Genomic DNA, 12279 nt, shown 5'->3' with positions numbered 1-12279 from the left:
GTAGTTTGTTTTGTTTTTTTCGGAAATGTGCGCGCGAGGTGAAAGGTCAGAGGTTACAATTCCGGCGCTTGCTGGATTTTTCTCTCTGTTTTTGGAAACAGAGCATATATTAATATTAAAAGAAAGTAAAGAAATCCAACGGAATTAAAATAGGGTTAAAATCAACATTCAGGCGATCATATCCAGGCGCTTCAGAGAATGTTGGCTACAGGGGCGGTAAGATGTTATTTAAAAGTACTTTATTCCTGAAGATGCTCTAGGCCTCGGTGAAATTTAAAATTTTGACGCAAGTGTAGAGACTCCTTTAAGACTCGATTGGCTGTTAAGTGATTTCACGATCCGATAAAGTTTGTTAAATATTTATTTGTACTGTTTATTTTAGAGAGTGGGTTTAAAATATTCTCTTTCTAATGCAAAAAAGGGTATTCAGTACAGGGGTTAAAAACTACGGAAGCATCATACACAGGAGGCAGTTCAGGTCTGTGAGAAAAACAACAGCATGGTGGAATTTCATACTGGTGGACGATGTAGTTACAAAACTTGTAGGTTGTTTTCTAGATGCAGTTTAAGTGCGAGTAAACCGACACCTTGTATTTTATATATATACACCAGATAATTCAACTTAATGCCAGTGGACCACAAAGACTGATTAAAAACTGATGAAGTGAAGTTTTAGCAGCAGGTCAACTTGAAATGTTGTATTGTATTGAGAAGGGACTGGTTGGTGGAACTAGTGTTTAGTATGGATGTTGTCATTTTATGTTTTTTGCTCTGCATTTTTAGAATCCCGACACTACATTAAGGGTGTAAACAAATACCTTTTTAAATTGTTTTCCTAGTGCTTTTTCATAATTCTGTTGATAATCAGACATTGAGAGCTTGATAAGGGTTACCATATTTGAACATTTAAAAAAGGGGTACACTCCTTCGAGAGGGCTATTTGTACCACTATCTATTAGACCTTTATTAGTTGTATTACGGTTGTATATTCTGTGTACTACGTTTCGTCTATAAGTCTATATTGATCTGCAAAATTATAAAAACCGTTATGGCCTCAGAGATACTTTATTCAAATTTTACTGTATCTCTTTATATGTAGTCCTTTTCCTTCACCAGTCCTTAAGTAGTCTTCCTCCTGATGTGCCCAAGCAAATGTCTATGTAGAAAGCAGGTTTCTCAGCAGGAGAGAAGACGTTGTGGAAGTCTTTGCTAGAGGTTTGGCTGAAATTGTATGGAACAAGTAATATCCTTTTCAATGACAAGTTGTTTTACCTTGTCCACTGGCTTTACATGTGTGGAAAACCTCACTTTACATTCCTATCTTGAGTAGGAACAGCAAAGAAGAAGTATGTGGCTTTAATAGCACTGAGTTCCACTTGGTGTTTTTTTTTACTTTTCAAAGTATTTGATCCACATCTGGTGTGATTAAATTCTTCATTATTATCTCAACCTCCTATCAATTTCTTTAGATTATTGACCTAATCAAAATACTTCACAGCATCAGTTACTGCCTCCTTATCAATCAGATCTTTGACGCAAGGTTCCACATCAGCCCAATTCAGTGTTTCACTCAGGACAATTTGTTTAAAACAAGAGAAGTCTTCAAGGGACCTCTTCTACGTCTTGAAATATTCTGAGGATTTACTATACAGATTATCTGTTTTATCACATAATGTGTCACACTCTTCAACAGATCCTTCCACATGCATTTTCTGCCAGTAGTCCCTTACTTGGGAATATTAGATTCAAGCTTGTTATCACTTCCAAGACAGAGCTGTTTTCCCTTTCAGTTTCTTAGATATATGTTTGGAATAAACTCGTGAATGCTCAGAGGTAACACTCACTTAATTCATACTCAAAAGAATGTCTTGATCAGAGTAGGTGGTTTGTCCTATAACAAAAATGAGGACTTAAAAGCTGGAAACTGTATCAGTCTTGTAATGTCTGGAAAAAATGACAGTTATGTCGTGCCATGAGAAAATAGCTTAGGACATTCAAAATCTATAAACCCTGGACTTGCTGGATTACCTGATTTGCTGTCTGGTTATAAAACATAATCTGCCATTTTTGATGATGAGCTCTCCTCTCCAACTGCTTTCTCATGCTTGTGTGAGTCCACACAAACTTGTAAATCATTTGCACCTTTGCCTACCACAGAAGTACCAGGTCTACATACCAAGCACTCAGCTTCTCATTCTTCTATCCTGCTTGGAAAACATAGCAATATTGTCTTTACTTCTGAAGTGAATGAGTATTTTTGGTTTGGCATTGTGTTTAGGGATAGCAAAGTAAAAAAATCAAATAAAGCTCTCTTGAGCAAAAGCTACTGTGCACAGTCCAGAATCAGATAAGATACTGAAATTAGTGCTGTGGCTGAGCCAGTGTGGAGGTTTTGGGAAAAATCCTCTCTCTTTGGAATGAAAACTGAATGGGGCAGAAAACTAGACACTCCAACTATAACCAATACATAGTCTTGCTCACGAATAATCAGCACTCCATTTCACATTCAAAACCTTTGGAGACAAAAGAATAAAGGAAGATATTAAGATTTGAAAATTCCTCCCAGACAGAGATCTAAGGCCTACAGAGGAGGACATGTCTGGGGGAAAAAACAGATATTTGGTAACCCTAAACGTGTTTCAATTACAAAACCAAACACAAGTCAGAGTAGTACAGGACTATGTTAGCTGTAATTAAAATCAAACTGTATCTACTATATCTGTCTTAGCTTACATAGATATAGATGATACAGTTAGATGTAGCTGTTCTATAGCAGGTTAATATAATTTGTTATCACAGTGCTGTCATCTTACTGTTTTAACTTTTTATGGTGAGATTATTTTTCATGTATTGTTGTTGCACTGTGTTGGAAAGGAGATACCATTTGAAAGCTTTACAAATGGCAGTTTACAGTACCTAAAATGTTTTAAATGCTTTTCATTATTACAGTAGCAAAAATCCAAATATCAAAATCCGTTTGTAGGCTCCATTCTCTCAGACTGTCTGCATTCTTTCCTTGCAGGCTGTAACCACAGCGCTGGCGCAAGTGGATAGGGAGAAGATCTATCAATGGATCAACGAGCTGTCAAGTCCAGAAACCCGTGAGAATGCCTTGCTGGAGCTTAGCAAAAAACGGGAGTCAGTACCAGATCTGGCACCCATGCTCTGGCACTCCTGTGGTACCATAGCTGCTCTCCTGCAGGTATCTAGTGCGTCTAACCTCGGCTGTGAAGGTTGAATTCAGACTGCTTTTGGAGTTATAGTTTTTTTTTAATTAAATTGGAAGAATCTGGGGTGTAAAACATGAACCAAATGTACACTCAGAATGTGCAATTTTTAGTAAAGTTCTCTTTCTCTTCTGGTTTTGGCCTTAAGACTTTCATAGTGATTTAGAAATTTGTCTTGAAGCCCATGAGGTGACTGACATGCAAATATATTTATTTTGAAAGTGTTTTGGAGTTTATGTAAAATGAAGCATTTGAATATGTTATAATTTGGCATAATTCAAGATAGCGTTATTTAAGGAAATAAAGAGTTGACATAGCATGTGACATACATTTCTACTAAATGGGTAGATATAAACACTACAGCTTAACTTTATGGGTTTTGGCATTCCTTTAAAATGAAATGTTTTGGTGAGAAACTTTGGAACATTGTTTTTGTTATGCTTGTTTTATGGTTAATGGTCTGTTTAGAGTATTTTCTGACTGTAAAATTAGCTTGTCATGCACTGTGACACTTTATGACGTATTTTTAAAACATTCTTTTTCTAGGAAATTGTCAACATATATCCCTCTATAAATCCACCAACACTAACAGCACATCAGTCCAACAGAGTATGTAATGCCCTAGCACTTCTGCAATGTGTGGCTTCTCATCCAGAGACAAGGTAGGTTATTATACATCTGTATACTAGCTAAGTTAATAAAATAGCTTGCTCTTTTACAAGTTTTGATTCACCTTTCATTCAACATGTAAATATATCAACTTTAGTTCAAGTCTATAACAATTTTTTGTCTTGCTTGTGATCTGCTCTGTGTTTGCCAAAAGAAAGTGTAAGTTGACCAATCTTCATCTTTTTTTCAGGTCTGCATTTCTTGCAGCACACATCCCACTGTTCCTCTACCCCTTTCTGCACACCGTCAGTAAAACACGGCCTTTTGAGTATCTTCGGCTAACTAGCTTAGGAGTCATAGGTAGGTTTCTTCATACTTCAGATTAAGTCATTTTAGCTAAGTTATAGTAGCTTTTCATACTACATATGTTTTTTATTCTTCTTTAATTATTTAAAAATCTTGAATTGCCATTTGTTGTTTTTTTTTGTTTAACCACCTCTAGTTTGGAGTCACCAGTGTCCAGACTTGGTTTACTTCTGTTACCCTCATGTCTGCAGGGAGGGATGATCACAGTGCGTGGTTTTCTCTGAACTTCACACTGTCATAGCCATCTGATATTTTTCCTGTTCCACAATCTCAGCATCTACGTCTACATCACAGCACTGCAAGCTCACAGTTACCTAGAAGGCAAAGTAGTTGCTATTACGTTAACTGCCATGGATATTCTGGGCAACTGAGGCTTCCCCAACTCCAGTGGAATTCAACCCACTGTTTCCTGCCACTTGGGGAATGGTGCAGTCTATTAATGACATACTTGTAATGCAAATGCATTGACCATTGTGTCACAGCTCTGGTCCTTGAGTTACATGGCAGTTTTCATTTTCAACTGTGCTTTTTTTAATATGAGGTTATTGAATCTTTAAATTAATTACAATAGTCCAAGCTCCTAAATAATAATTGGTTATGAGTTCGCAGTATCATCACTGTGACAGGATTGTTTCAATGACCATTTGGAAATGATTGAGTCTCCATTCAATGTTGGTTTACTCATTGATATACAGCTTCGGTTGCTGCATTTCTTTGAAGTAATACAAAATAGAATATCTAAGATTTGACAGTAGAAAGCAGGTCAAAATCAAGTAATCGGTTAAGGGTTTATCATTTTAACTACAAATCCCAGAAGCCAACGGGGTACTTGAGAACTAGGATTAGGAAACACTGACCTTTATTATGGGATCCGTCTGTACTAGAAACAAACGTCTTAGAAGGTTAACCCACACAGGATATAGAAGATATACACTGTAGGTTTTATTAGATATACTCGTTGCTTTGGTTTTTCAAATGTTAACTTGGGTAAGTCTTTGAAACTTTGTAACATAACTCATTTTAATAGTATCTCATTGTATAGCTTGTGTATATTGATGTATATGTTACAGGTTTTAGGGACCTTATAATAATTTTCATGTTAAATCAAAATCAATCTATGTCATTGAAATTAAGTAACTTTTTGCTGCACTTGCACGGTCTCATACTTTCTGCTGGGAGGGAATTAATTTCTATGTTTATTAATTTGGAGGCGAAACAGGGCATTTTAGGTTCCAAAACATTGTTTATTAAGAATATAAAATTGTCTGTGTGCCTATAGGAGCTCTGGTGAAGACAGATGAGCAAGAAGTCATCAACTTTTTACTGACCACAGAGATCATTCCACTGTGTCTGCGCATCATGGAGTCTGGCAGTGAATTGTCAAAAACGGTAGGAAACATCCTTGCACTCTGCTGATATAAGTCTAAACAGCTGTGCAATTAACATGCCCAGAGATGCAGAGCAAAACAGTGGTCAGAAAACCTAAAAGTCCACCTTTGTATCTGACACCACAAAAATAACTAGTAATAGCTTCTTGCTTCCCCAAATTTAGGTAATCACAATTAGACTGCTTTCTAATTTTTACACAGCAAAAGACCTAAAACATAAATGCGTTTAAGTATTTTCAGTAGGTAGTTAACTAGTCAATTGCACTCCAATTTATGAATGTTATTTCTTAAATTGCAGTCACAATACCAGAGCCTTGGTCTGTGTATATGTTTGTCTATACTGTATCTCTTTGCCTGTAGTCATGACTGCAGGATTAACAATCCATCATCGTGTCTGTAATCTGCATGTGTTTTGGTTGTCTTTCTTTGCAACAGGTTGCTACTTTCATACTACAGAAAATTCTCCTGGACGACACAGGGCTCGCTTACATTTGTCAAACATACGAACGTTTCTCTCATGTTGCCATGATACTTGTAAGTAAAATATCAGGCTATTTTGAGTGAAACTCAACAGTGAGATTACATTTTTTCATTAGTTAGCTTCTTATTCTTAATAATCTTAATCTTAAATTCAGTTTGACTTATTTATTTGAACATAATTTCTTTTATTGAGAAGGTTTTTACTCCTCAGGATATTCTGTTATCTGTTTTGTTTACATGTTTAAATTAATCTTATTTGTTGTGGTATTTGTGTAAAAAATCAAGGTAGCATGATGATCTTGTCTGTTTTTTAAGGGAAAAATGGTCCTACAGCTGTCAAAAGAACCTTCTGCTCGCTTGCTGAAGCATGTTGTACGCTGTTATCTCCGCCTTTCTGACAATCCCAGGTACGTCACAGGCTCCTTTCCTTACTGTTAGCTACCTCACTGTGCATATTACACAATGTTATGTGGTCTACACTTAAAATCCCCCTAGGAGGAGCTGTTCACTGAAGAGAGTCTAGAACAATGCGGACTAAAAAATATATAGTGGACTTTCACTGACATTAAAAGTAGAGCCTTATTAAATTCTCATGCATTAGTGGGTTGAAAATAAGTCTTTTCCCTTGAGGAATTCTGCTTTTCTTTTAACAGACCGTTATGCTAGTCCACAAATGCTTGTATAGTTTTAGAACATGTTTAGTGCTTCTTTGTGAAATCCCTGTCATATTTTTTGTTTGTTATAATTATTGTAAGGATATGGGCCAATTGCATTTGTATATCACTTTCATATCATTCAAGGAATTATTTTGTGTTCTATTCTGTTTAGGTTGATATTAAATCATTAATTGTTTTGCAACAAATAGTAGAAGAGCAACCACAGCTGTTAATCGTGTGTTGCAGAAATCGTATGTGTCAAATCGAGGGGAAGGGCTCTTAGACGCGCTTATTGCATGTCAGATCGCCATTCCAGATGAGCACCCTTAGATCAAGCCCTGGCAAAATCGAGGAAATATATTGGTACTTATGTTTAGTACATGTATATATTTCATGAAGATATTGCATTTTTATGATCGTTGTATCTATAAAAATGTATTGAAATAATCCAAATATCCGTGCTAGGTAAAAGTGGAGGATATACTGGTTCCGTTGTAGTCCTATAGCTTTCCCAAGCCATTCAGTACTCCAATATTGTCATCAGCATTATTGTGACTTGCTTCTTTTTTTTTGCTCTTCCTTCACAGAGCCCGAGAAGCCCTCCGCCAGTGCCTGCCTGACCAGCTCAAAGACACAACCTTTGCTCAGGTCTTAAAGGATGATACCACAACCAAGCGCTGGCTGGCTCAGCTGGTGAAGAATCTTCAAGAAGTCACAGACCCAAGGAATATTCCCCTACCTCCACAATAGCCCTCACCATCTTCTTGTGATGGGGATAATCCAACACAAAAAGGATGATCTGTATAGCCCTTATGAACATTAGACAAATGAAGAGCTTTGACAACTTATGGTCGTCATGTTCAAGTTGGTTCTTTGGAAACCTGTAGATGCTTCTTGGTATTCTTACTAAGATGGTTATAAACGGTGCTCTTAGACTTTTTACATTGTGCCAAGCTCTTGAGGCAATCACTTGTTTGAGCTTTGATTGACTGGTGATGTGACACTTCGTTTCCTTATTACTTTTCCTCACTATTGCATCTGTTTCCAGTGATGTTAGGATCTTCAAGTACAGTAGGTGTTGGATTGCTTCCTGAAAAGCATTTTGAGAATCCCAACTTCAGTGTCTCTTCAGAAAGAGCTAAGTGCAACACAGCAGATGGGTAATTAAGCTCCTGCTTCAAAATGCAATAACTGCTGTAAAAGGAACTATGGTAAACACTTTCACGGCTTATAAAAATCAACTCGATATCGCATCCAAAGTTATTTTACCAACATTTCATAGTAGTAAAAAACAAATGATTGTCTGATTTTGTTACAGTTTTAATTACTTCTCCTTGCAGTAATTTGTCCATAATTTGGTTTAGGTATTTGAAAACTGTTCTTGAATATTGTGCATCCTCAACATGTAGTTATTCCTTTGGGTTATTGTTTGTTTGACCATGCAGTTTATGCAAAAAAACTGCCAAACTTGACTTTTTGCATGTTTTTTTAATGTGATGAAATACTTTCAAAACAGACTTTTAAATGACGTATTAATGTAGTATTTCATGTTGGATATCTGCACACTTCATCTAGTTGTTACTAAGAAAACATCTGAAGTTGATTTTTGAGCACTTTGCACCATATTCAAAAATTTTCAAGTCGTTAAATACCTGTTTTTTCCTTAAGAATTAAAAATAAAACTAAATTGGTATAATCAATCCAAATACTATTTTAAGAATTGCTGACATTTTTTTTGCTTTTATTTGCTGTACATGTTCTATGTATTAGGCCCTTAATCTCAACTTTGTACATTTTAAGAAGTCCACATTCTATTTGAAAGTATGCCAGAGTGCGAGTTCTCATGTTTCTCCAAAGTTGGATTAATGCTAAAATCCAAAATAAGATTCACCATTTTTTGACTGTTTTGACATGAGTTCTGTCATGTTGCATAATTGTAGATAAAGAAATGGATACAGGCTGATTAATTTTATCCCTGATATATTATAATTTGTATATAGTTACATTTGTTTTTATATTATGATTACCTATGTCAGGGACAAAGTGCTTTTGCCACTGCTTGGCCCATTACATCTGGAGAACTTTCCAGTACAAGTCTTTAACTATGTTGCACCATCATTATCCGTTATTCTCAAGTCAGGTGAAGACATTTCCTGTAGAAAGTTTTGTTTTACAGCAGTTGCTCTTGAACTGTAGTATTCACCTACCCATAATGCATATTACTGGGATTAGGAAACTGAGTTCCTAAAACTGTTATGAGTGAGAGAACTTCTGTAAGCATCCTGTATTCATTTACATATATTTACAACACACCCCTTTCAAGTTTCTTTAAACTTGGATTGCATTTCAGAGCTTTTTGTCTTAATTCAGAAAAGCAGAAAGAACAGCCAATGAAAATATGTGCGTTTCTTCCACAAATTGGTTAAATTTGTATTTGGTGATATAGGACCGTATTAAAAAAGTAAATGATGAGTGTGAATGTGGCAATCCCCTGCCTCCACATGTTTGTACATAGCGTTGGTTTACCAAAAACCAAAGCAACCATTTAAGTATTAACACCAGCCACCATTCCCTGTTGTTAATAGCATTATTTCTCATATACAATCCTAATTTTAAATTGTACTGAGAGATGTGAAAAAAGGCTTTTATGTGGTTTATATCTATCCCAATGTTGAACTATTTTGCCTAGAACTGTTTATTCTAGTAGTTCGGCTGCACTGAAAGTTTCGAAATCTGTGTCTGCCTGTGGTGGATTTGGTTTAAAAACAAAGCAGCTGGTTAGAGTACCTTAATTAAATTATATTTTTTCTCTTAGACAGTCAATTCCCTGTACCACAGTGCTATACAATAAGAGAGTAGATGTATGGCAACTACTATAAAACAAAGCATGTAACTAAACTAGCTAATTCTGTACCAGCAATACAACTATAACAGCCTAAAGAAAGAAACTTATTTTTCCTCTTTTATGTAGTAGCTCAATAACATTGTCAGTGGGTTCCAGGACATTATTACGTGCCATACCTGCTGTGGATCACTTTTTAACTTGATATAATGTTAAGAACTAAATATAAGGGAACAGCGATTTTGGACTTTTTGATATTGAGCAGTGAAAGTCCAGAAGTATTTTTACTTTTATGTTTTTGCATTACCTACTCAATGAAGTTCAGGTTAAAAAGTGATTTATTGAATTGTTTTCATCTATGAACTGTTTTTGAATCAATCAGTGTGGTTCATATTCACTATATACATATACATCTGCTTGTGGTGGGAAAGGAGGAGAAATGAAAGTGTGCAAGAACCGTTTGTCAGGATTTGTCCTTAATCTGTGTCATTGTGGTGGTCTCCCAGAACATCTAAGATTGAAACAATCTGGGTGTAGTTGTTCTCTTTAATCTTAACTACCCTGGCATACGTTTACCTTTCCTAGATATGGGCTTGATGGTCAAAATCATACCTGCCATGTGGAGACCTTTGCAGTGTAGTATATGTTCAAGAAACATTGATATGTCACTGCATTATTTTTGGATATCTGAGGCATATATGCAACCATTCAAATAAGCAAAATTGAATGTAGAATGTGAAAATGTATTTGAGAGACTATTTGTAAATATATTCCTGAAAAATGTATCCATATACCTATTCAGCTTCCTTTTTCCTTTAACAATTCTGTCGTAACTCTTACTTCTTATTTTATGGTTAAGGATCATTGCAAATTACAGCACCACATTCTGATTATAATTTGTTTGATATTTTAGAAATAATACTTTTTTCCCCATCCTAGACCAAAATCGTTTTTTTTGTAGGATTTCAAAAACCCACCAAAAATACCAAATTGATCATTTTTGATTAAGATATTCTGTAATTTTAAGCTTCTGCCACAAGATCTGTAGTGATTAACATAAAAGCACATGAGCTGTTTATTTGGTGGTATGGAATGTTCTTACTTTGGCTTAAATACCAGTTGTACTGACTTTTATAGATACTGTAATTTGGATATTTTAGTGCACAAATAGCCATGTGCAATTAATGTATAAAAGTAAAGTTAGACAATTTTGTGGTTTCCCACACCTTCGTTCTGCTTTCTTTAGTGAATGATAAGATGGTCTCTACTGACTGTAATGGCCCTCCCATATAAATGCTGTAACAGTCATGCAGCAGTTCCTCAGTATTAAAGTTTTTTTTTTGTACATAGTACTTTCACCTGAGTAATTTAGTACTGCAACAGCTGAATTTCACAAGAATTTCACAAGATGTCTTGCAGTGCTAGTATTTCAATGTTTTTAAAGAGGATGTTGATTATATGTTGTGCTTAAAATGCTGTTTTGACTTTTAAGTTCTTTCAGCCTAGGTTTTGTCCCCTAACAGGTAGCCAGATGTGTAGTTGCAAGCAAAGGCTGTACTGCATCTGTAAAAACATAAATTTTGAGATGAGGTTTTGCATTAATTTGGAGGACTAGAGAAAACATGTTTAGCATAAAATGAAGTTAAACATCATGTGCTAGTTTCACTGACCAATATTAGCCATACTCTTAGATCTGTTCAAATGCAATAACATTGGGCAGTCCAGGACCAGTGCTACCTGTGTCTGTGAAACCAGAGTGGTAAGTTAAGTGTTTTGGTATTATTTGCTCAGAATGGAATGAGAAGCTATTAAATCTAACCTCAAAAATGAATGTGCAGTGCTTCTGTCTTTATATAAGACCACACTCACATTGGAAGAAGAAACACTGAAAGAAGAAACGACTCATGAATTAGTCCTTTAGGAAGAGATGGCTCTTGTGAATAAAGCAAAAGTATTGTCCCAGCATTCCCAAGCAAAAATATTTCCCTAAGCTGTTGTGGTGAGTTTTGGGACTGTCTGTTGAACCATGTTGATTTGTTTAATTTCTTTATACTTTGCCTATTGTGTTTTGGTGCACTTGAAGCATTTGGAATATGTTGGTAAATGTAAGAGAGGGTAAAAGATGTTGGTACATTGGAAGAGACTAGCGCTGGGCTGATACTCTTAAAGACACGAACCCTTTGAATGGAAAGCCTGAAAACTTCAGTTTGGTTTAGAAGTTTCAATTGATGTTTACACAAAGAAACGAATTTCATATGTACAAAATTATTTTCTTTATCTCTTGGGTTTGACAAGCAAAGTGAAATACCTGCTGTTGTTTAAATCTAAAAAATAAAATGTTTTTTTTGACAGAATACTCTGATTATTTTGCTTCTTGTCATTAGGTTTTGTGTTACTTTGGCACAGTTTTCTAGAAATGTACCTTTTTTTAAAGTGACACCTTTACATACAACATTTATTCTTACAAGGGTTTCATACAATTTGATCTCCGTTGATCCATTTTCTAAGTGTGTTGTCTGATAAAGGTCACAGGGGAGCTGGAGCCAGTCCAGGACAGGACACCAGTCCATTGCAAGACACACAGATGATGCACACACTTACACCAGGGTCAGCTTTAACCATTGGTAGCCAATTAACCTACCAGTATGTCTTTGGAGTATGGGAGGAAATTGGAGCCACATGAACATGGGTGAACATAGAAACACTGTGCC

General features: G+C 35.8%; 1 protein-coding gene across 1 annotated transcript; it reads left to right on the top strand.

The window, feature by feature from the left end:
- Nucleotides 1–35: 35 nt before the first annotated feature.
- Nucleotides 36–11915, top strand: cnot9 (CCR4-NOT transcription complex subunit 9). Its single transcript, XM_088605013.1, has 8 exons — nt 36–216; nt 3023–3202; nt 3774–3889; nt 4087–4196; nt 5482–5591; nt 6026–6124; nt 6386–6477; nt 7314–11915. The coding sequence occupies exons 1-8, from the start codon at nt 199–201 to the stop codon at nt 7474–7476; spliced, it is 888 nt and encodes a 295-aa protein (XP_088461139.1). The 5' UTR covers nt 36–198; the 3' UTR covers nt 7477–11915.
- Nucleotides 11916–12279: the final 364 nt, after the last annotated feature.

The sequence above is a fragment of the Lepisosteus platostomus genome, chromosome 14 (assembly GCF_059453375.1).
Source record: "Lepisosteus platostomus isolate fLepPlt1 chromosome 14, fLepPlt1.hap1, whole genome shotgun sequence".
In the NCBI taxonomy this organism is placed as follows: Eukaryota; Metazoa; Chordata; class Actinopteri; order Semionotiformes; family Lepisosteidae; genus Lepisosteus; species Lepisosteus platostomus.
This window is presented reverse-complemented; position numbering and strand designations above follow the sequence as displayed.